Genomic DNA, 22,455 nt, shown 5'->3' on the forward strand with positions numbered 1-22,455 from the left:
ATTTGAAGCCAATTCCATTTCTCTATTTCACCAAATTCTTAGCTATTTCATTAGTTTGTCTTCCATTCTATCGAATAACTACAAGAGACCACACATTTGACTATCAAAACTACCCTATAAACTGCACAGAACATGGTAATTTGGCCAATTTTACACAGAATTTAAACAATTATAATTTCTTGTTTTTTTAACACGTTGACTGTTTCCCACTGAGGTTGGGTTACCCAAAAAGAAAAATATTCTAAATATTCTAAAATAAACATTTGTAGACATTCCAGGCAGTAAAACATTTCCTCTGTGCAATAATCATGTCCCCAAGCCTCTCCAATATTACACTAGCCTTCCATTTTGAATTCACAAAAAATTAAGATCTACCCTATTACTCGGATAATAAAATATAACTAAGAATACATTATGGTTTACAGCATCCCAATAAGTGAATCAGACCTATCAACCCTTTCACTGTCGACACCCCTGCTCACAAATTTGCTCTCAGTGTTGAAGAATTTAAAAAAAAAATTATTTTTCTTATGAAATGATAGAATCTTTTCAAGAGGGTAATGACATCAAAAGTACGAAATTTGATGGAAAACTTACGGAATTACAGTCTCGCGAAGTTAGTGGTCTTGACGAAATTTATGCATTGGCAATTTTGCCCAATGTGAGAGCTATTTTCGGCTAAGTCCATTGTTCCAGTCGACCAAACTCATAGCTATTTCACTAGAACTCCTTTTATTCTATCGGCTGAGCACAAGAAACTGCCCATTTACTAATTTCAACTACCCAATAAAGTGATAAGAAGTTGGTAATTTGGCCAATTTCATATGCAATTCAAGGAAGGCCAATTTCAAAACAGAGTCCAAAACTAACACTGTAAACATTCCTACTAAAGTAACATTTTTCTCTGTTCATCAGTCATGTCTCCAGGCCCTTCTTATATTATGCTTGCTTTCCATTTTGAATTTTTATTCACAAAAAATAGATTTACCGTTATGCAGACTACTGCATTATTGTAAAAATGGTATAAATAATATCAAAGCATTTGTGAAAGCATATTAGACCCACCAGTCGATGTGTATTGAATGTGTGATACGATTTGTTTACTCTTGAATATCGGCAAAAATCAAACATTTCCACTATTTCAACCTCAATTTCAAGGTACTTTTTGTCCGTAAACCATTAAAAATCATCTCTAGTTCTGTAATATATCCTCCATTCTATCAAATGAGACAAAGAAAACGAGAATACACCCATAAATACCATATGAAAATACACCGCAAAGTCGCTGTTTTAAACGAATAACACAGTCGGAGTTTTTTCTCATTATGCACTGCGTGCTGCAGGATGTTTTTTATACGGCGCACACTGACCACTCACACCCATTCTCTCATATGTAGGCCTACCAGCTTCCTCCCGCAAGAATGGAAGCCGCTAGAATTTTGGCATACTATTATGGGACCGAAAGTGAAAGGGTTAATACCCATGAAACAGAGGGTGCAGAGGAGGCCTTTCCTGTCCTCAGGAATGTTGGCAAAAACAGAATACTTCTGCTACTTTCAGGCCATTTCTAACTACTTCTGGTCCTGGAAACAACTAAAAATCATCTCCATTTTAGATTATGCTTTTCATACTATCAATGATGCCAAGAAATAGCCAATAAAAACATAAAAACCATCCTAGCAAAAGCCTCAAATTTGCTATTTTAAATCAAAACCAAGGTCAGTTTTGTTTTTCCCATTATACATCATGAGGCAGGATTATTTTTATGCTGTGTACACTCACCACAGACCCATTCTCACATATCTTGGCCAAAATTTATTGCTCACAGCAGAGTTGCACTCACAACACAGATCTACGTGAGGGACCCTGGTGTCAATGACAGTTCGACATGACAGATGAATTAATCAAAGGGATAGAACCACATATCTTCGAGAGGGAACAACTAATAAATCTTTTTGATGTATGAAAAATCACAGGGAAAGATCGAAGCACATCAAACAACTTCACTTGGATGAAATCTTGAGAGATTACTGTAGCTCCATAGTTCCAGTAAAATTCTAAAATCCGTCAATTTGGGAGTAGTGGTACTTTAACATTCCAATTAGAATACAGTAATTAATAAACCATGGAACTTTAGTCATAGGAATATAATTAGCATGTCAGAGGTGTATTGATGAATTACATCACGTAATATTATTTGATCTCTGTTGGTCTGTCAAAATGGATAATCCGGCAAAGCTTTAAAACCAAGGGTGCCCGAAAATCAGTGGTGTACTTTTACCAGGTATAAAAACAAACTTTCAAATTTTCTTAATTATAAAGAACTTCATACAGTATCTTCAAACTATTCATTCAGTTGTTCTGAACATTCTACATTAAAAAAAAATACACCTACCATCCGACTTACGACCGAGTTCGGTTCCGAGAAACCGGTCGTAAGTCGAAATGGACACAAGTCGAACTTTACTACTGAATATCAACATAACATTTTTGTAATGATTATTTTATTGTTTTATGTTGGTATTTCATGTTTTACTTTATTTTTTATGCTGTTAGTACTGTACTTTATACTGTAAGGTTTAGGATAAACACTGTGTACAACACAAACACTTGTTTATTTCCCAGAAATTTGGCATAAAAAACACGGTCGTAAGTCGAGTCGTCGTATGTCAAGCAGGTCGTAAGTCGGATGGTAGGTGTACATAGAAAGGTTTGACAAAAAAATTAGGGCCAGTATACAAGAATTAAAAATATCTACTGAAAAGCAAGTGGGTGGTAAAAATTCTTGATTTTACTATTATAATTATCATAGTAATGGGAAAGCACTAAACCCATAAGGTTCACACAATGCCTGAGAAATGGTACTTAAATTTGATCCAAGAGATGGATATTTCTATTTCCTAAATAAAAAAAAAACCTTCACCAGCATCAAGGCACCCTTTGAAGGGTCTTAGTAGATAGACAATGTGTGATAAGAAGCTCTGAGCCAAGACCTAAACCTTATAACCCAACAGTAATAAATACAACTATTAAAACAGTACAGTAAGCCTATTAACAAAAATAACTGTCATTAAAGTAACTTCACCTGATGCCACACTGAATTCTCACTACTTCGACGAAGCTGATCTCTTTCTTCACGTAGCTGATCACAGAGTTTTAGTAAACCCTGTGCTTCTTCGACATTTCCTTCACATCCTAAACGTTCGGCTTCACTGACCAATCCTGTTATTCTCTCAGAGAGAAGTTCCAGTTGCTCATCAACCCGTCCATCACCTGTAGTGCTACTATCCTGCAAAATATTTTTATACACTAAGTGCTAATTAGACACTACTGATTTTTTTTATTATACTTTTATTTTTACCTCATGAACTTCTTCCCACAAAGGGCGACCCAAAGTAAAATGTTAACTTTTTTCATAAACAAAACATGTGCAAATCTGATATCTTCGTTGCCAAAATGTTCTGCCTGAACAGAAAATTTTCTGTGGTTAAATATAGGAAAATATAACACAGGAGACAACAGAAATAATTTTGAGATAACCAGACCCTCAGTTAGAGGAACTGACAGTGATCACGTCAAAATTACTTCTACAGTTTCCAGTATTATATTTACCTGAATTCAACTGAAGAAATCTGTTGCATAGGCAAAACATTTCAGCAATAGATATCCAAATGTTGCACATGTGTTTTATTCAACAACTTGTCAGCACAGTATTATATACTGGACCATCATATACAGTGGACCCCCAGGCTACGCCGTCGTCGTCGGGTTTCGTAATACGTATTCGGAATAAGTAAATTTTTTTGTCAAAATATTGGCTCGGTAATAGTCATTCATCCCAAATGCATCCACACGGCACCAGTGGCCCGACACTCAGTGTGCCATTGTTTACCAGCCAGTGAGCACGATCCCACGCACTCGTACGATAAATTTCGAATTATTCCATTTTTTTAGTGCTTGCAACTGCTAAACAAGCCATTATGAGCCCAAAGAAAGCTCCTAGTGCCAGCCAGCCCTTTGGAAAAGGGCTGAGAGAGAGGGGAGAATGAGCCTTTTTCAGCGATTCTGCAATATGTACGATACTAAAGCAGCAGGAGTCGATAAAGGCTATAGCGCCAGCCAGCGATAAAGTGTAGCATTAACAGTGTAGCAAGTAAGTTAAGCAATTAATTGATAGAAAAAGGACAGCACGAAACTGACTCGTCCATTGTTGTTGGAAGTATATAGGGCTACTGACCAACACCGCCGCCTCTGCTACCGCCTTCACCACCACTATGTAAGGCTTATCTTTCAATGGCCCTTATACACCTAACAACAAAACACACCACCACTCGTGACATTCTTAATGCCATATTTTACTCATTCTAGAGTATATATCATGTTTCTATTTTATTAATACTGTTTACTATGTCACATTAGATGAATTGTGCTAGGTAAAGGTAGAAACTTGAAAGTGAACATAGATAAGAGTAAGGTGATGAGGGTATCAAATGATTTAGATAAGGAAAAATTGGATATCACATTGGAGAGAAGGAGTATGGAAGAAGTGAATGTTTTCAGATATTTGGGAGTTGATGTGCCAGTGGGTGGGATTATGAAGGATGAGGTTAACCATAGAACTGACGAGGAAAAAAAAGGCAAGTGGTGCGTTGAGGTATATGTGGAGACAAAAAACGTTATCAATGGAGGCAAATAAGGGAATGTATTAAAGTATAGTGATACCAACACTCTTATATGGGTGTGAAGCTTGGGTTGTAAATCCTGCAGCAAGGAGGCAGTTGGAGACAGTGGAGATGTCCTATCTAAGGGCAATGTGTGGTGTAAATATTATGCAGAGAATTCAAAGTGTGGAAATTAGAAGGTGTGGAGTTAACAAAAGTATTAGTCAGAGGGCTGAAGAGTTGTTAGGTGGTTTGGTCATTTAGAGAGAATGGACCAAAGTACAATGACATGGAGAGCATGTAAATTTGTAGGGGAAGGAAGGCGGGGTTAGGGTCGTCCTTGAAAAGGTTGGAGGGAGAGGGTAAAGGAGGTTTTGTGGGCGAGGGGCTTGGACTTCCAGCAAGTGCACATGAGCGTGTTTGACAGGAGTGAATGGAGACGAATGGTTTCTGGGACCTGACGAGCTGTTGGAGTGTGAGCAGGGTAATATTTAGTGAAGGGATTCAGGGAAACCAGTTATTTTTATATAACTGGACTTGAGTTCTGGAAATGGGAAGTACAATGCATGCACTTTAAAGGAGGGGTTTGGGATACTGGCAGTTTGGAGGGATGTGTAACAGGACAGTATATATATATAATTGGGGCCCTGATATTATATTCTATATGGTTTAGTTTATTATATTATTTCAGGTCACTTTTTATATTTTATCTTTATTTATGCTTCTAAACTGTTGTATCTGGGCACCTCTGCAAAAACAGTGATTATGCATGAGTGAGGTGAAAGTGTTGAATGACAATGAAATATTTTTTGTTTTGGGGATTTTCTTTCTTTTTGGGTCACCCTGGCTAGGTGGGAGACAGCCAACTTGTTGGGATAAAAAAAAAAAGCCGTAGAGCTGATAATAGTTTCATACTGAAGAACTATCTTGTCCTGTCTCCCAACACAATTCCTAACATACGCCAGAAACAGACCTCTCGAATATTTTTTTGAGCGACGGGTCCAGTGACTCAAGCTGGTCCTAGTGGCATTAAAAAATAAAGAAGGGAAGTAACCCGGGATAAGGACTTGGCACCCGAAGTCTTCATGGAAGGGGATTCCCCTTCAAAACAAATGTAAACTCCTCCATCCTCTCCCCTCCTCCCATCATCCATACATCACCATGTCTTCAATAAAGGTAAATGTGATGTTATTATTGTTTTATTCTTCATGTATCATAGTTTTCTGTGTAGGTAAATGTATATTTCATGTAGAAAACATATTTTTTAATACATTTTGGGTGTCTGAAACGGATTAATTGGATTTACATTATTTCTTACGGGGAAAATTAATTTGGAAATCGTCAGATTCAGGTTTAGTCACTCTCTCTGGAACGGATTAATTACAAAAACCAGGTGTCCACTGTACTATTTTTTTTTTGTATGACTATCAAATTACTGCTGCATTATGTTAAAAATGGTATAAAATACCGACAAGCTGATGATTAAGATACCTGTGCAACAGTTGGGTATCTTTACTGTTCAAACGTTTCGCCTACATGACAGTATCTTGGAACAGAGGGCATCTTCCACACATCATCACTAATTACAAATGAGAAGGGTTGGATTCCAGAGGGACCAGCCTTCTTACTTTTACTAGTGAATCCCATCCCTACAATGTCTCAGAGATCTTCCACCTCACCTTTGACAGTATTTTTAAGAATCCAATCTCATGCTTCAGCTTTATATCAATCCAAACCATAGAGCTGAACTCTTCTCTAGGCTGAGGGACTGACCACCTCATATACTATTTCTTCAAGGTTGATGTACTGATTACATCATTTCACTATTACATCTGCTGAATCTGTAGTTGACTGAAGAAGCCTACTATGTAGATAAAACATTTCAATAATCGAGATGCCCAACTGTTGCTCATGTTTCTTAATCATCTACTTCTAGATTAAATACTATAATACATTTGAAAATGCACCAAATACATTTGTTTACCTTAACTTTGCAATTATAAACCTCCTAGTATTAATGACATATTTCTGCATAGTACACTCAAAAAACAAGAAGCATATACAACTTACCAAGGCATCCTTAACTGAAAGAGAAAGACGTTGTTTTCCCTTTCTAATTCTTTTATCTACATCAGTAAGCATTGATTCTGCATATCGAACAAATTCATCTTCAAAGGCAGTGCGGCGATAGGAATTAGAATTTTCAAACTCTCTCTTAAGATCCTCATCATGGATTGTCTGAAAAAATACACAAGATAAGTAAACATTTACAGACAAAGAAGGGGAATGCATCACAGTAGAGCACACTTATACTTCATACCAGCATGGGTGTGAAGTATAGGTTTTAAATTTTGCAGCAAGGAGGAGGATGGAGGCAGTGATGTGGTCTGTTGAGGACAGTGTGTGGTGTGAATATTACATAGTGAATTTGTAGTTTGAAGATTAGGTGGTGTAGGGTTGCTAAGAGCATTACCAAAGGACTGACGAGGGGGTTATTAACCCTTTCAGTGGCCATCCCCTAGGACAGGGGTGGGCAAACTGCAGCCCACCAAAGGTTTTCACGTGACCCACCAAGATCAAGTCATATACTCTCATATATGCAGGGGAATGAGCAAAACTTTGTTCATTTTCCTCTGTTGAAAACACAAGCTGTTACACAAGCATTATCAGACAAGAACAGATCCCAGTTGATGCCTTTAGAAGTTTGCCCACCCTTGACCTAGGATTACATTATTGAGGCCAGTCTCTCTCGTGTGATTCTACGTCATGAGCTTAGCTCGCTCAGATGAGCTGTGAGCAGTAAATTTTTGCCTAGATTTAAGAGAATGGGTCTGTGCAGTGTGTGTAGACAGTATAAAAACATATCCTACTCCACACAGTGCATGACAGAAAAAGAAAAATTCTCTAAATCTTTTTTTTTTTTCATTAACCCTTTCAGGGTTTCGGCCGTACTAGTACGGCTTACACCCCAGGGTTTTTGACGCACTAGTACGCCTAAATTCTAGCGCCCTCAAATCTAGTGAGAGAAAGCTGGTAGGCCTACATATGAAAGAATGGGTCTATGTGGTCAGTGTGCACAGTATAAAAAAAATCCTGCAGCACACAGTGTGTAATGAGAAAAAAAAAACTGACCGTGTTTTTGGATTAAAACAGTGACTTTGCACTGTATTTTCGTATGGCATTTATTGTTGTATTCTAGTTTTCCAGATCTCATTTTATAGAATGGAAGACATATTACAAAAATTGAGATGATTTTTGACTGGTTTTACAATGAAAAGTACCTTGAAATTGACCACAAAGTTGCAGAAATGTTCTGTTTTTACCAAAGTTCAAAAGTAAACAAATCATGTCAAGCGTCCAATACACGTCAACTGGCGAGTCTAATATTCTTTCACAAGTGCGCTGATATTATTTATACCATTTCTATACTAATGCAGTAGTCTGCATAACAGTAAATCTTCTATTTTTTGTAAGAATAAAAATTCAAAGTGGAAATCCAAAGAAATATAAGAGGGGCCTGGGGATGTGACTAACGAGCAGAGAACTTGTTATTTTAGTTCCAGGAATGTCTTTCTTGTTTATTCTGGACCCTATTCGGAAATTGGCATCTTTTGAAATTTGTGTGAAATTGGCAAAATTGCTAAATTCTGACCACTTTATTGGATAGTTGAAATTGGTAAATGGGTGGTTTCTTGTACTCGTTCGATAGAAAAAATGGAGTTCTAGCAAAATAGTTATGATTTTTGTCGACTAGTACACTGGAAATGGCCGAAAATAGGGCATAAAGTGGGCAAAATCGCCGATGTGTAAACATCGTCGAGACCGCTAAATTCACGAGAGCATAATTCCATAAGTTTTCCATCAAATTTCATACTTTTGGTGTCATTATGATCGGGAAAAGATTATCTATCTTTTCATAAGAAAAAATAATTTTTTTTTTTTTAAATTTGGAGACCTTGAGAACTAGTCTCAGAGAGGGCCTGGGGACCCTGAAAGGGTTAAAATAAATGGTTATAATTAGTGTGAATAATTAAATCAACAACGCTTACATTTAGTTACAGAATATGAAGTTGTGATCCAAACTCAAGATATTTTGTAGCTTAGCTTAAACTGGTTGGTAAAACAGTAATATCCAAGAGACGAGGGAAATCATACATGCGTAAATAGAAGATGGACAGATTAATATTAACCTTGCTTTTATGTATAAGAAGTTCTCTTGGAACTCTGTGCATATTATTGTCTTCAAACTACCTGTTAGGTCAAACTTATAATAAAAGTAATAAAACAAGTTTTTAAAAAATTTCTACAATTTACAACTTTTACTCACAACTTCAGATTGTAAATTCATTAGTAGAAGTCAGGATAAAATTGCAAGTATGAGTAGTGGGGGGTTGAAGACAGTTGGAATAGTTTTAAAAATGCAGTATTAGAATGTGGGGTAGAAGTTTATGACTATAGGAGGGTGGGTGCAGGAGGAAAGAGGAGTAACTGGTGGAATGATGAAGTAAAGGGTGTGATACAAGAGAAGAAGGTAGTTTATGAGAGGTTTTTACAAAGCAGAAGTGTTATAAGAAGAGCAGAGTATTTTTTTTTTTTTCAACAAGTCTGCCGTCTCCCACCGAGGCAGGGTGATCCAAAAAAGAAAGAAAATCCCCAAAAAGAAAATGCTTTCATCATCATTCAACACTTTCACCACACTCACACATAATCACTTTTTGCAGAGGTGCTCAGAATACAACAGCTTAGAAGCATATACGTATAAAGATACACAACATATCCCTCCAAACTGCCAATATCCCAAACTCCTCCTTTAAAGTGCAGGCATTGTACTTCCCATTTCCAGGACTCAAGTCCGACTATATGAAAATAACCAGTTTCCCTGAAATATTTATTATTTTATTATCACACTGGCCGATTCCCACCAAGGCAGGGTGGCCCGAAAAAGAAAAACTTTCATCATCATTCACTCCATAACTGTCTTGCCAGAAGGGTGCTTTACACTACAGTTTTTAAACTGCAACATTAACACCCCTCCTTCAGAGTGCAGGCACTGTACTTCCCATCTCCAGGACTCAAGTCCGGCCTGCCAGTTTCCCTGAACCCCTTCATAAATGTTACTTTGCTCACACTCCAACAGCATGTCAAGTATTAAAAACCATTTGTCTCCATTCACTCCTATCAAACATACTCATGCATTTACACCACACATTGCCCTTAGACAGGACATCTCCACTGCCTCCAACCGTCTCCTCGCTGCTGCATTTACCACCCAAGCTTCACACCCATATAAGAATGTTGGTACTACTATACTTTCATACATTCCCTTCTTTGCCTCCATAGATAATGTTTTTTGACTCCACATATACCTCAATGCACCACTCACCTTTTTTCCCTCATCAATTCGATGATTAACCTCATCCTTCATAAATCCATCCGCCGACACGTCAACTCCCAAGTATCTGAAAACATTCACTTCTTCCATACTCCTCCTCCCCAATTTGATATCCAATTTTTCTTTATCTAAATCATTTGATACCCTCATCACCTTACTCTTTTCTATGTTCACTTTCAACTTTCTACCTTTACACACATTCCCAAACTCATCCACTAACCTTTGCAATTTTTCTTTAGAATCTCCCATAAGCATAGTATCATCAGCAAAAAGTAACTGTGTCAATTCCCATTTTAAATTTGATTCCCCATAATTTAATCCCACCCCTCTCCCGAACACCCTAGCATTTACTTCTTTTACAACCCCATCTATAAATATATTAAACAACCATGGTGACATTACACATCCCTGTCTAAGACCTACTTTTACCGGGAAGTAGTCCCCCACTCTTCTACACACCCTAACCTGAGTATATGGCAGAGTATATGGCGAGTAAAAGAAAGGTGAAGGGAGTGATGATAGTGCAAAAGGAGAGCAGATGATAGAGTGGGAGAGGCACTGTCAAGAAATTTTTATGAAAATAAGAAAAAATTTTGGAGTGAGATAAACAAGTTAGGAAAGCTTAAGGAACAAATGGATTTGTCGGTTAAAAACAGTAGGGGAGTTGGTAGATGGGGAGCTAGAGGTATTGGGTAGATTGCAGAATATTTTGAGGAACTTTTAAATGCCGATGAAGAAAGGGAGGTGGTAATTTCATGCACTGGTCAGGGAGGTATAACATATTTCAGGAGTGAAGAAGAGCAGACCTGAGTGTGGGGGAGATGCATGAGGCATTACATAGAATGAAAGGGGGTAAAGGAGCTGGAACTGATGGGATCAAGTGTTTACAATGAAGCATATATGTGAACAGTATTTAGATAAAAGTAGGGAAGTTTTCACTGCATTTATGGATTTAGAAAAGGCATATGATAGTGTGGATAGGGGAGCAATGTGGCAGATGTTGCAAGTATATGGAATAGGTAGTAAGTTACTAAATGCTGTAAAGAGTTTTTATGAAGATAGTGAGGCTCGGGTTAGGGTGCATGTAGAAGAGAGGGAGATTACTTCCCAGTAAAAGTAGGTCTTACACAGGGATGTGTAATGCCACAATGGTTGTTTAATATATTTATAGATGGGGCTGTAAAAGAGGTAAATGCTAGGATGTTGGGGAGAAAGGTGGGATTAAATTATGAGGAATCCAAATCCAAATTGGGAGTTGACACAGTTACTTTTTGCTGATGATACTGTGCTTATGGGAGTATCTAAAAAAAAAAAATTGCAAAGGTTAGTGGACAAGTTTGGGCGGGTGTGTAAAGGTAGAAAGTTAAAAGTGAACAAAGATAAGATTAAGGTGATGAGGGTATCAAATGATTTAGATAAAGAAAAATTGGATATCACAATGGAGAGAGGGAATATGGAAAAAGTGAATGTTTTCAGATTTTGGGAGTTGACATATCAGCAGATGGGTTTATGAAGGATGAGGTTAACCACAGAATTGATGAAGAAAAAAAGGCGAGTGGTGCATTCAGGTATATGTGGAGACAAAAAAACGTTATCTACGGAAGGAAAGAAGAGAATGTATGAAAGTACAGTGGTGCCAACTCTCTTATATGGGTGTGAAGCTTGGGTTGTAAATGCTGCAGCGAGGAGGCGGTTGGAAGCAGCAGAGATGTCCTGTCTAAGGGCAATGTGTGGTGTAAATATTATGATAAAGAGGGGTTGTTGAGGTGGTTTGGTTATTCAGAGAGAATGGATCAAAGTAGAATGACATGGAGAGCATATAAATCTGTAGGGGAAGGAATGTGGGATAGGGTTTGTCCTCGAAAAGGTTGGAGGGAGAGTAAAGGAGGTTTTGTGGGCGAGGGGCTTGGACTTCCACCAATCGTGCGTGAGCGTGTTAGATAGGAGTGAATGGAGATGAATGGTTTTTGGGACCTGACGAGCTGTTGGAGTGCGAGCAGGGTAATATTTAGTGAAGGGATTCAGGGAAACCAGTTATTTTTATAAAGCCGGACTTGAGTACTGGAAATGGGAAGTACAATGCCTGCACTTTAAAGGAGGGGTTTGGGATACTGGCAGTTTGGTGGGATATGTTATATCTCTTTATATATGTATCTAAACTGTTGTATCGGGGCACCTCTTCAAAAACAGTCATTATGTATGAGGTGAAAGTGTTGAATGATGATGAAAGTATTTTCTTTCTTTTTGGGTCACCCTGCCTCGGTGGGAGACGGCTGACTTGTTAAAAAAAAAATCTAGAACTGTAGCAACAAAACTGAATCCTCCATAGGACATATATATTCCAAATAGTAAGCACTTTAATTAAAGTAAATACCAATCCACTTACAAGCAACATCAATGCCAGGTGATAATCATTCTACGTAACTGCACCAAAAATGTTAGTAAAACATATTTCTTGCTTCAAAAAACTTTTTAATTTTGCACTTACTTTCTCACAAGGACCAAGATCTGATTTGGTATTTGTGAAGAGGTCATGTGGACAGAATTTTACTAAGAAGTGGCGGCAGACCTGCAAAACGGGAGAAAAGTAAATATATACAGAATACAGAATGCCTTTAATTAAAATAAATACATATAATGTTCAGTACTAATCTTCAAAGCAAATTCCAAGTAACCACCATGGTCTCCACTGTGATCAAGGGCATCACCTGTAGAGGAGACAGCCACAGCACAGGTATACACAATCCCCTGCAACCACAACAATAAAATATGTATACATGGATGAGACATCCAGAGAACTCCACAAATGCATTTCTGCACACCAATACAATAGTTAAATTGACAACTTGGATAATGCCTATATAAATAACAAAAAAAAAAAAAAAAGGCACAATAGCATGACTGGAGCAATACACAAATAACCTGACACCAACAATGCTCTTTTCTGTCATGTCAGAGATCACAGTCATCCTACTGACTGGTCTTCTGCTAAAACCGTCTACCCTACTTCTAACTTTCAGTCGCCATCGGGTTGAATCCTCCCCTATACACAACTTTCCTAGTATGAATCTTAGTCCTGGCTTTGTCTCTGTAGATGCCTTCCTTTTCCATTACACTGCAATATGCTCCAAACTTCAGAACACCCATGACTTAACCTGATTTTTTTTTCCCTTCTCCCTTTTCCCCCTTTCCTCTTTCTCCTTTGTGTCTTCTTTCTTCTGCCTTGGGTATTTGTCCTTTATTTTCCCCCCCTCTGTGTTCTTGCTCCTTCCCTCTGTGGGCCCCTAGCTCCTTTGCAGTGCTCCTCTTTCTTAGCATTTGACTTACTGACTGACTACTACTACTACTCCTACTAATACTACTACTACTAATACTACCACTACTACTATTACTACTACTAATACTACTACTACTAACTCTCTTCCTCCTTTCCTACTACCTCTCTCGTCCCGTCCCTGTCTGCTGCCCTATATGTACTCCCTCCTCTTCTTTTCGTTAGCGAGACTTTGTAAATGGTCCAAGTCGGACAGACACATCATTGTAAGCTCCTGTCTTCTACGTGCAGGTTATTTGCGTATAATGCCTATATTTCAAGCCTAAACTCCCACAACTAAATTAATTAAAACAGGGGGGAAGCACTACTCATTGTCAAGGACACTCAGACAGAATCAGTACTCTTCAGCATACAGTATCCAACAATTTCAACCAAAACAATAGCTTCTACAACAAAACTGAGCCACTCACCAGATGATGATTAGGTCATCTACCCATGTAGCAAAGGCTCAGGGAAACAATGCAACAGGCCTGCTGACCCAAGCTAGGCATTACCCCCCCTCTCCACACACTATTTGTCTGGCACCTAACCTCACACTCTATCTCACTGTGCTAACCTGCATATACTTAACCTCCCTCTCCAGGCTCATGTCCATGGCTCAATAAAGCCCAATGCCTGGAAAAACATCACTAATAAAAGATCACACTATGCTGCACTTCTCTCTCTAAGTGCTACCACTAATCCAAGGACAGTACCCATGCCTGTGAAGAAACAGGTGTGATAACTGATTATGATGGAAATCACTAATTACAGTAGAACACAACTATATGTAGCTGCAGGAGCATAGCTATGCTCAGTGTCTCATCTTCATTATGTTCATCATAAAAATGTTTAGATTCCCAATAGCTGTAGCACTTACTACCTCCTCTCAATTTATTCCATTCTTCTATCACTATTTGTAAGGAAAAAAATTCCCAGTACATGTATCTCATACATTCCCCATTTCTTAATTTATATATGGCCTTCTACTAGCTCTGTTAAAAGTACTAAAAACACTATCTATTCTTCCATATCCTATTGTAACCTTACAGCTATAGTATCATATCTCCTCATTTCCTATCAGCCCACATGGGTGTCTTTCATCATAACTCATCATTTACCTCTGATTCATTTTGGAGCTCCTCTTTGGACTATCTAAATCTATTTTCTTTTTTCATGTGCAGACAATGCACACCAGATGCATAGTTCAATTCTGGTCCAACTGCACATAGCTTTTTTCGGCACTTCTACATTCATACATCTGACAGCTATTGTATAGTTAGCTACTATAATATATGCATTTCTCACAATTTCATTTATATAATCTTCAGTTTTTCAAGGTTAGACATTGCACACCAGATGCATAGTCCAATTCTGGTCCAATATACATATCCTGTACATAACTTTTTTCAGCACCTCTACATTCATATATCTGAAAGCTATTTTATAGTTAGCTACTATAATATATGCATTTCTTGCAATTTCATTTATATAATCTTCAGGTGACAATTTCTCATAACTCCATAACTAAAATGTGTAATAATGAACCTATCCCCACATGATTTTTGCCTTATCCCAATATAATTCTTGCCTATCAGGATGACTAGTAACATTGCTCCAGGGCATGAATGTTCAGTATTCAAAGACAATCTCTAGCATATTTATCTTGAAAATCATGTCTGTAAAACACACAAGAATAGCTACTATTATTACATATACGTGCATAAATATGTAAATTATATATTATATATGTTTTCTTTTTATTAACCCTGGAATGCAGGTGGGAGAGATACATGATTATATACACCTGGAAAATCCTAGAGGGACTAGTACCAAACTTGCACACGAAAATCATTCTCTCCGAAAGCAAAAGACTCGGCAGACGATGCAACATCCCCCCCCCAATGAAAAGCAGGGGTGTCACTAGCACGCTAAGAGACAACACATTAAGTGTCAGGGGCCCAAGACTGTTCAACTGCCTCCCAGCATACATAAAGGGGATTACCAATAGACCCCTGGCAGTCTTCAAGCAGGCACTGGACACGCACCTAAAGTTGGTACCTGACCAGCTGGGCTGTGGCTCGTACGTTGGATTGCGTGCAGCCAGCAGTAACAGCCTGGTTGATCAGGCCCTGATCCACCATGAGGCCTGGTCACAGACCAGGCCGCGGGGGCACTGACCCCCGGAACTCTCTCCAGGTAAACACATCCAGTTGCCTCCCACCAAGGTAGAGTGACCAAAAAGAGAAGAAACACTTACACCATCACTTACTCCATTATCTTGCCAAAAACACATGGATACTGCAGTTCAGATACCCTCCAAACTGCAAATATCCCTACCCTACTTTACACCTCCAAGACTCAAGTCCAGCTAACTAGTTTCCCCTGAATCCCTTCATAATGTTACCTTGCTCACACTCCAAAAGCATGTAAATCATAAAAACCACTTGCTTCCACTCCTATCCACACACACCTGCTGGATGTCTAAGTCCTTAGCATACAAAAACCTCCTTTACCCTATCCCTCCAACCTTCCCAAGGGGTGACCCCTACCCTGCCTGCCCTCCGCTACATATTTATACACCCTCCTAATCATGCTATTTTGCTCCATTCTCTCTACATGCCCAAACCACCTCAACAACCCCTTCTCAGCCCTCTGGATAATAACCCAGCACCTCATCTCCAAACTATGAATTCTCTGCATATTCACACCACACTTTGCCCTCAGACATGACAACTCCACTTCCTCCAGCCTCCTCCTCACTGCAACGTTCACAACCAATACTTCACATCTATATAAGAGTACCTGGAGAGGGTTTCAGGGGTCAACTGTGAGAGTATATTGGTACCATATACTCTCTCATATATATACCCCTTTTTGCCTCCATAGATACATTATACACATATAATATATTATAAATTAAATTATAATTTCACCATTGTATAATTTCACCATTGTATACTGCCTACTCATGGTGCAGCAACAGTATTAGTCATCATGATTACAACTCAGTATCTCTAAGCAGCCAACAAGGAAAGGATAGTAACACATAAGTAGTACAACATGCGATATTCAGTGCTTTTGACAAAAAAAACAAAAAGGCACACCCACAAAACTCTCATACCAAAACTATCCTACAAAAATAGAAATCATCCACACTTATAATCACAGAACAAAAAAATGGATACCCTCACATATTCTAGCCAGTAAATAAAAAGGCTAATAAAAATTTAATTATCACTGTAGTACAAAATGACAAATACAATACTATCTATAAAAAAAAATTACTGACTTGTAATGAATTTCACTGTGCACCAAACTATTGCGGGCAATTCAACACCTGGAGTGATGGAAGCTAAATTCTCCAACAAATCCCAGCCCAGTCTCTGACCTATCAAGCTGATCTTTATTGTCCTATTAGTTCAAAACACATTTTACAAGTGATAAGTTCACCTCAGCTCAATGCTTACTAGTAGTGCACTATTTTATTAGTAATATTATGTTATTTTCCTCCTAACTAAAGTTTTCCTGATAAGGAATTCCTGATCTTCATCTATGAATTGGTTGATATTTTCTTTATTTTCTTTAACATGGGAGGGTAATTTTCTGCAGTCAATTGCTTAAGGAAAACCAGTTGTGATGTCCTTTGCAATGCCTGCTTAAGGAGACACAAAAGACTGGGTTTAACTCTTATATAATGTCATACCGATCACCAGCCAGTTCTGAAAACACTATACACCATTAATTTTTGAACATGCTTATTTGCATAAACCTCTAATTGAATGATGATTTGGTAATGTTAGTAAAATGGCTGCCATTCCTAAGTTATCCTAAACAAATTAAATAGGAGGGTCAGACCCTCATCAACATTACATAATACCAATAACTTTTTTTTCTTTTTTTTTATTATCACATTGGCCAATTCCCACCAAGGCAGGGTGGCCTGAAAAAGAAAAACTTTCACCATCATTCACTCCATCACTGTCTTGCCAGAAGGGTGCTTTACACTACAGTTTTTAAACTGCAACATTAACACCCCTCCTTCAGAGGACAGGCACTGTACTTCCCATCTCCAGGACTCAAGTCCGGCCTGCCGGTTTCCCTGAACCCCTTCATAAATGTTACTTTGCTCACACTCCAACAGCACGTCAAGTATTAAAAACCATTTGTCTCCATTCACTCCTATCAAACACGCTCACGCATGCCTGCTGGAAGTCCAAGCCCCTCGCACACAAAACCTCCTTTACCCCCTCCCTCCAACCTTTCCTAGGCCGAACCCTACCCTGCCTTCCTTCCACTACAGACTGATACACTCTTGAAGTCATTCTGTTTCGCTCCATTCTCTCTACGTGTCCGAACCACCTCATCAACCCTTCCTCAGCCCTCTGGACAACAGTTTTGGTAATCCCGCACCTCCTCCTAATTTCCAAACTACGAATTCTCTGCATTATATTCACACCACACATTGCCCTCAGACATGACATCTCCACTGCCTCCAGCCTTCTCCTCGCTGCAACATTCATCACCCATGCTTCACACCCATATAAGAGCATTGGTAAAACTATACTCTCATACATTCCCCTCTTTGCCTCCAAGGACAAAGTTCTTTGTCTCCACAGACTCTTAAGTGCACCACTCACCTTTTTCCCCTCATCAATTCTATGATTCACCTCATTTTTCATAGACCCATCCGCTGACACGTCCACTCCCAAATATCTGAATACATTCACCTCCTCCATACTCTCTCCCTCCAATCTGATATCCAATCTTTCATCACCTAATCTTTTTGTTATCCTCATAAGCTTACTCTTTCCTGTATTCACTTTTAATTTTCTTCTTTTGCATACCCTACCAAATTCATCCACCAATCTCTGCAACTTCTCTTCAGAATCTCCCAAGAGCACAGTGTCATCAGCAAAGAGCAACTGTGACAACTCCCACTTTATGTGTGATTCTTTATCTTTTAACTCCACGCCTCTTGCCAAGACCCTCGCATTTACTTCTCTTACAACCCCATCTATAAATATATTAAACAACCACGGTGACATCACACATCCTTGTCTAAGGCCTACTTTTACTGGGAAATAATTTCCCTCTTTCCTACATACTCTAATTTGAGCCTCACTATCCTCGTAAAAACTCTTCACTGCTTTCAGTAACCTACCTCCTACACAATACACCTGCAACATCTGCCACATTGCCCCCCTATCCACCCTGTCATACACCTTTTCCAAATCCATAAATGCCACAAAGACCTCTTTAGCCTTATCTAAATACTGTTCACTTATATGTTTCACTGTAAACACCTGGTCCACACACCCCCTACCTTTCCTAAAGCCTCCTTGTTCATCTGCTATCCTATTTTCTGTCTTACTCTTAATTCTTTCAATAATAACTCTACCATACACTTTACCAGGTATACTCAACAGACTAATCCCCCTATAATTTTTGCACTCTCTTTTGTCCCCTTTGCCTTTATACAAAGGAACTATGCATGCTCTCTGCCAATCCCTAGGTACCTTACCCTCTTCCATACATTTATTAAATAATTGCACCAACCACTCCAAAACTATATCCCCACCTGCTTTTAACATTTCTATCTTTATCCCATCAATCCCAGCTGCCTTACCCCCTTTCATTTTACCTACTGCCTCACGAACTTCCCCCACACTCACAACTGGCTCTTCCTCACTCCTACAAGATGTTATTCCTCCTTGTCCTATACACGAAATCACAGCTTCCCTAACTTCATCAACATATCCACATCAATAACATGGGAAATGCACTTATCTGTTGTGGAAAATGCTACCTATCAAGATGTTAGCTATTAATAACAAAATAGTAAAATAATAATCATATTATAATCATAACTAAGTGCTAAACCGATAAGGGTCATACAGTAGCAATTATAATAATAATATAAAATAATATAAAATAAATAATAAATAATAAAATAATAATAAAATAATAAAATAATAAAATAAATAAAATAATAAATAATAAAATAATAATAAAATAATAAATAATAAAATAATAAATAATAAAATAATAAATAATAAAATAATAAATAATAAAATAATAAATAATAAAATAATAAATAAAATAAAATAAATAAAATAATAAATAAAATAAATAAAATAAATAAAATAAATAAAATAATAAATTAAACAAAATAATAAATAATAATAAATAATAATAATAATAATTACCACCACCACTGTAGTGCAGTGAACCAGTGATCTGGTGTTGGGTTACCAGGTCACTGGTCATAATCTCAACAAATACCATCACTACTACACTATATTAACCCTTCCTCAATGAATTATTCATGTGCTTTCCCCTTCTACAGTACTGTAACATAATTTATTATTATATACTGGGTTATTTTTGGTTTAGCTGGTTGGCAATATATTTTATATTTCCACGACAAAAAACTAATCTGCAGTGCACATACACATCTATTCCGGACAAAGTAACCCACTTAATAGTAAATATTTCTAGGACCCCAATGGAAACAAGCCGTTACACAAATAACCCGCACATAGAAGAGAGCTTACGACGACGTTTCGGTCCGACTTGGACCAAGTAAATGGTCCAAGTCGGACCGAAACGTCGTCGTAAGCTCCTCTCTTCTATGTGCGGGTTATTTGTGTATTGTTCCAGTCACGGTATTGTGCCTTTTTTTTTTTTTTTTTTTGTTATTGGAAATAAGTCGCTTTGTCTTTTTTACTGGGTTATCCAAGGTAATTTACACTACATGTGATAATTGTACGTTCCTAACAGCAGCTATACCTCACTCTACTTTACATCTCTGACACTTTATTAAAGTTATTATTATATAGCAAGATATAATAGGACATTAGGGCCTCCAGTATGAACTTTTGTGTACGCAATTTGTTAAATAATTTGTATATATTGACAAATCTAATTATTTTATACTTACATTATACACATTAGTATTGGCAGACAAATGTTAATAATTAAAGCAAATTACGTAAATTGTTTGTTTAGTGTTTGTGTGGTTGTTGGAGTATCTTATCTCACCTCTGTTGCCTGGACAACTTACCTACCTGACGTCTTATTTATCATGATTAGCCACAACCCAGCCTCACCATCACCTCCTCCCTCACCAACACCATCACCAACACTACCTCACACTCACCATACACACACACACATTAACAAAGGCTTAATAACACGCCCTGAATCCCAGTAACAAAATGACACAGGAAAAAATACGAATGACGACACTTTTGCATTTTCCTTCGTCCCACTTGCAGAGTATCGGCACTCAGAGGTATATACAAATGACATGACTCACGTCTGGTGAATCCCAGCTAAGTAGATTATTTCTCTCCTCAGGTAGGACGTTTCTGGCTCGTCCCATAAGCTCGTCGAGAAGCGCAGCTGCCGCCTGCGTCGCCATCTTGACCACACATGTCCACCAACATATTTGGAACTTACCTCCAGCACTTATTTTACATATATTTACTCACTACCATGCATTTAAACGATGTTTCCTCATTGATAAATACGCATTTATTACTATAATAACTTACTAAAGCATGTAAATACTCTTCAGACGGAAAAAAGTGTAGTTATATATTTTACCCTAACCTATTAATACCAGGTATGAAATTCCTATATAATTAAAAATAAAATCATATAGATTATAGGACGAGTCTTAGTTTTGCCTGAAATGTTGTGCATCCCATGGGTCTTCAGATTATTGTATATTTTAAATGCACAGTGTTTTAGAAATAAAGAATTGTATTGTACCCAAGCCTCTCACTGCAACTGTTCTTCTTTACAGTCTTATAAAAAAGTTCAGATATTAAGTAACAAATGTAGAAACTTTTAGGTACCTCCATATTTTAAAGAACATATAATAAAATTAACATTAATTTACGAGATTGTTTTGTAAATAATCCCGACACATTTGATCATTATGATTAATTTAATTTGTCCCACTTTTTCCTTTACTTTTATAAATAAGTTATTGTTTAGGAAACATGATGCTTTATTCTAGCTCCTGGACCCATTATGTACCTTGACTGTGAAGAATAAAAAAAATCACATTATCTAGGCCCGTAGTCTGGTGGCAAAAACTCTCGCTTCACACGCTGAAGGCCCAGCTCGATTCCCGGCGAGGGTAGAAACATTGGGCGTGTTTCTTTACACTGGTTGTCTATGTTCACCTATCAGTAAAATAGGTACCTGGGTGTTAGTCGACTGGTGTGGGTTGCATCCTGGGACAAAACTGATCTAATTTGCCCGAAATACTCTACATAACAAGCAGCTTTCTATATAGTAGTATGTCATGGATGTTAGCTAGGACCGTATACCTTGTACATGTACTTGTAGTGCATAGAGATATGGGGAGCGCTAAACCCTTAGGGATTATACAGTGCCTGTGGGGGAGGGCTGGAAGGCATTCAGGGCTTAAATCAGGGCAATGGAGCGCAGATCCAATTCACTAGATCAAGAGTCCCTCACTAGCATCAAAGAGCCTCCCTTGAGGGGTTTATCGTGGAGAGAAAAAATCACCAAAAACCTGCAGTTAAGAGAGAACTTTTTTGACGACGTTTCGATCCTCCCTGGACCACTGAGTTTAGATAAGAGATAAAATTCTGCTCGGATTTTTAACCCCGGAGAGTTATTCATCCAGGATAGCCCAAGAAAGACTGCGTCATCGAGGACTGTCTGTCATATTTCCATTGTGGTCCTTCAATCTTGTCTCCCAGGATGCCACCCACGACATTCGACTTACACCCAGATACCTACTTACTGCTAGGTGAACAGGGACAGTAAGTGCAAGGAAAGGTTTCCACCCGGCCGGGGATTGAACCACGAACACAGAGTGGAACCACAGTCGATGGCCTCCACTCCAAACCAACAGATACAGATACTAATGCCGGAAAAAAAATCCCCCCCCCCCCAGTACCAACAATACCACCAGTCCGATAACATTCTTCTTTGCAAATATACAGGGTCTAAAGCCAGCAACAAACAACAAAATACCTTTCATCAGTGGACTGCTTGCAGAGGCAAAGGCAATGTTCGCGGCTTTCACTGAGACCCACATAAAG

The 22,455-nt window shown here is 38.2% G+C and overlaps 1 protein-coding gene across 5 annotated transcripts in view; it reads right to left on the minus strand.

Moving 5' to 3' along the window:
* Positions 1-20,827, minus strand: part of LOC128702756 (luc7-like protein 3) — a 121,840-nt gene extending 101,013 nt beyond the window's left edge. For 3 of the 5 annotated variants that reach the window (XM_070101886.1, XM_070101885.1, XM_070101887.1), the window contains exons 1-4: positions 12,732-12,773; positions 12,542-12,622; positions 6,732-6,899; positions 3,086-3,289 (exon numbers count right to left, since the gene is read on the minus strand). In XM_070101886.1, coding sequence (XP_069957987.1) covers positions 3,086-3,289; positions 6,732-6,899; positions 12,542-12,622; positions 12,732-12,758 — 480 coding nt within the window. In that variant the 5' untranslated portion in view covers positions 12,759-12,773. Of the gene's footprint in view, positions 1-3,085; positions 3,290-6,731; positions 6,900-12,541; positions 12,623-12,731; positions 12,774-20,687 lie in introns of those variants that run through there. The other 2 variants (XM_070101889.1, XM_070101888.1) reach the window with 1 other exon arrangement.
* Between the last annotated feature and the right edge of the window lie 1,628 nt (positions 20,828-22,455).

This window comes from Cherax quadricarinatus, chromosome 79 (assembly GCF_038502225.1).
Source record: "Cherax quadricarinatus isolate ZL_2023a chromosome 79, ASM3850222v1, whole genome shotgun sequence".
Taxonomy (NCBI): domain Eukaryota; kingdom Metazoa; phylum Arthropoda; class Malacostraca; order Decapoda; family Parastacidae; genus Cherax; species Cherax quadricarinatus.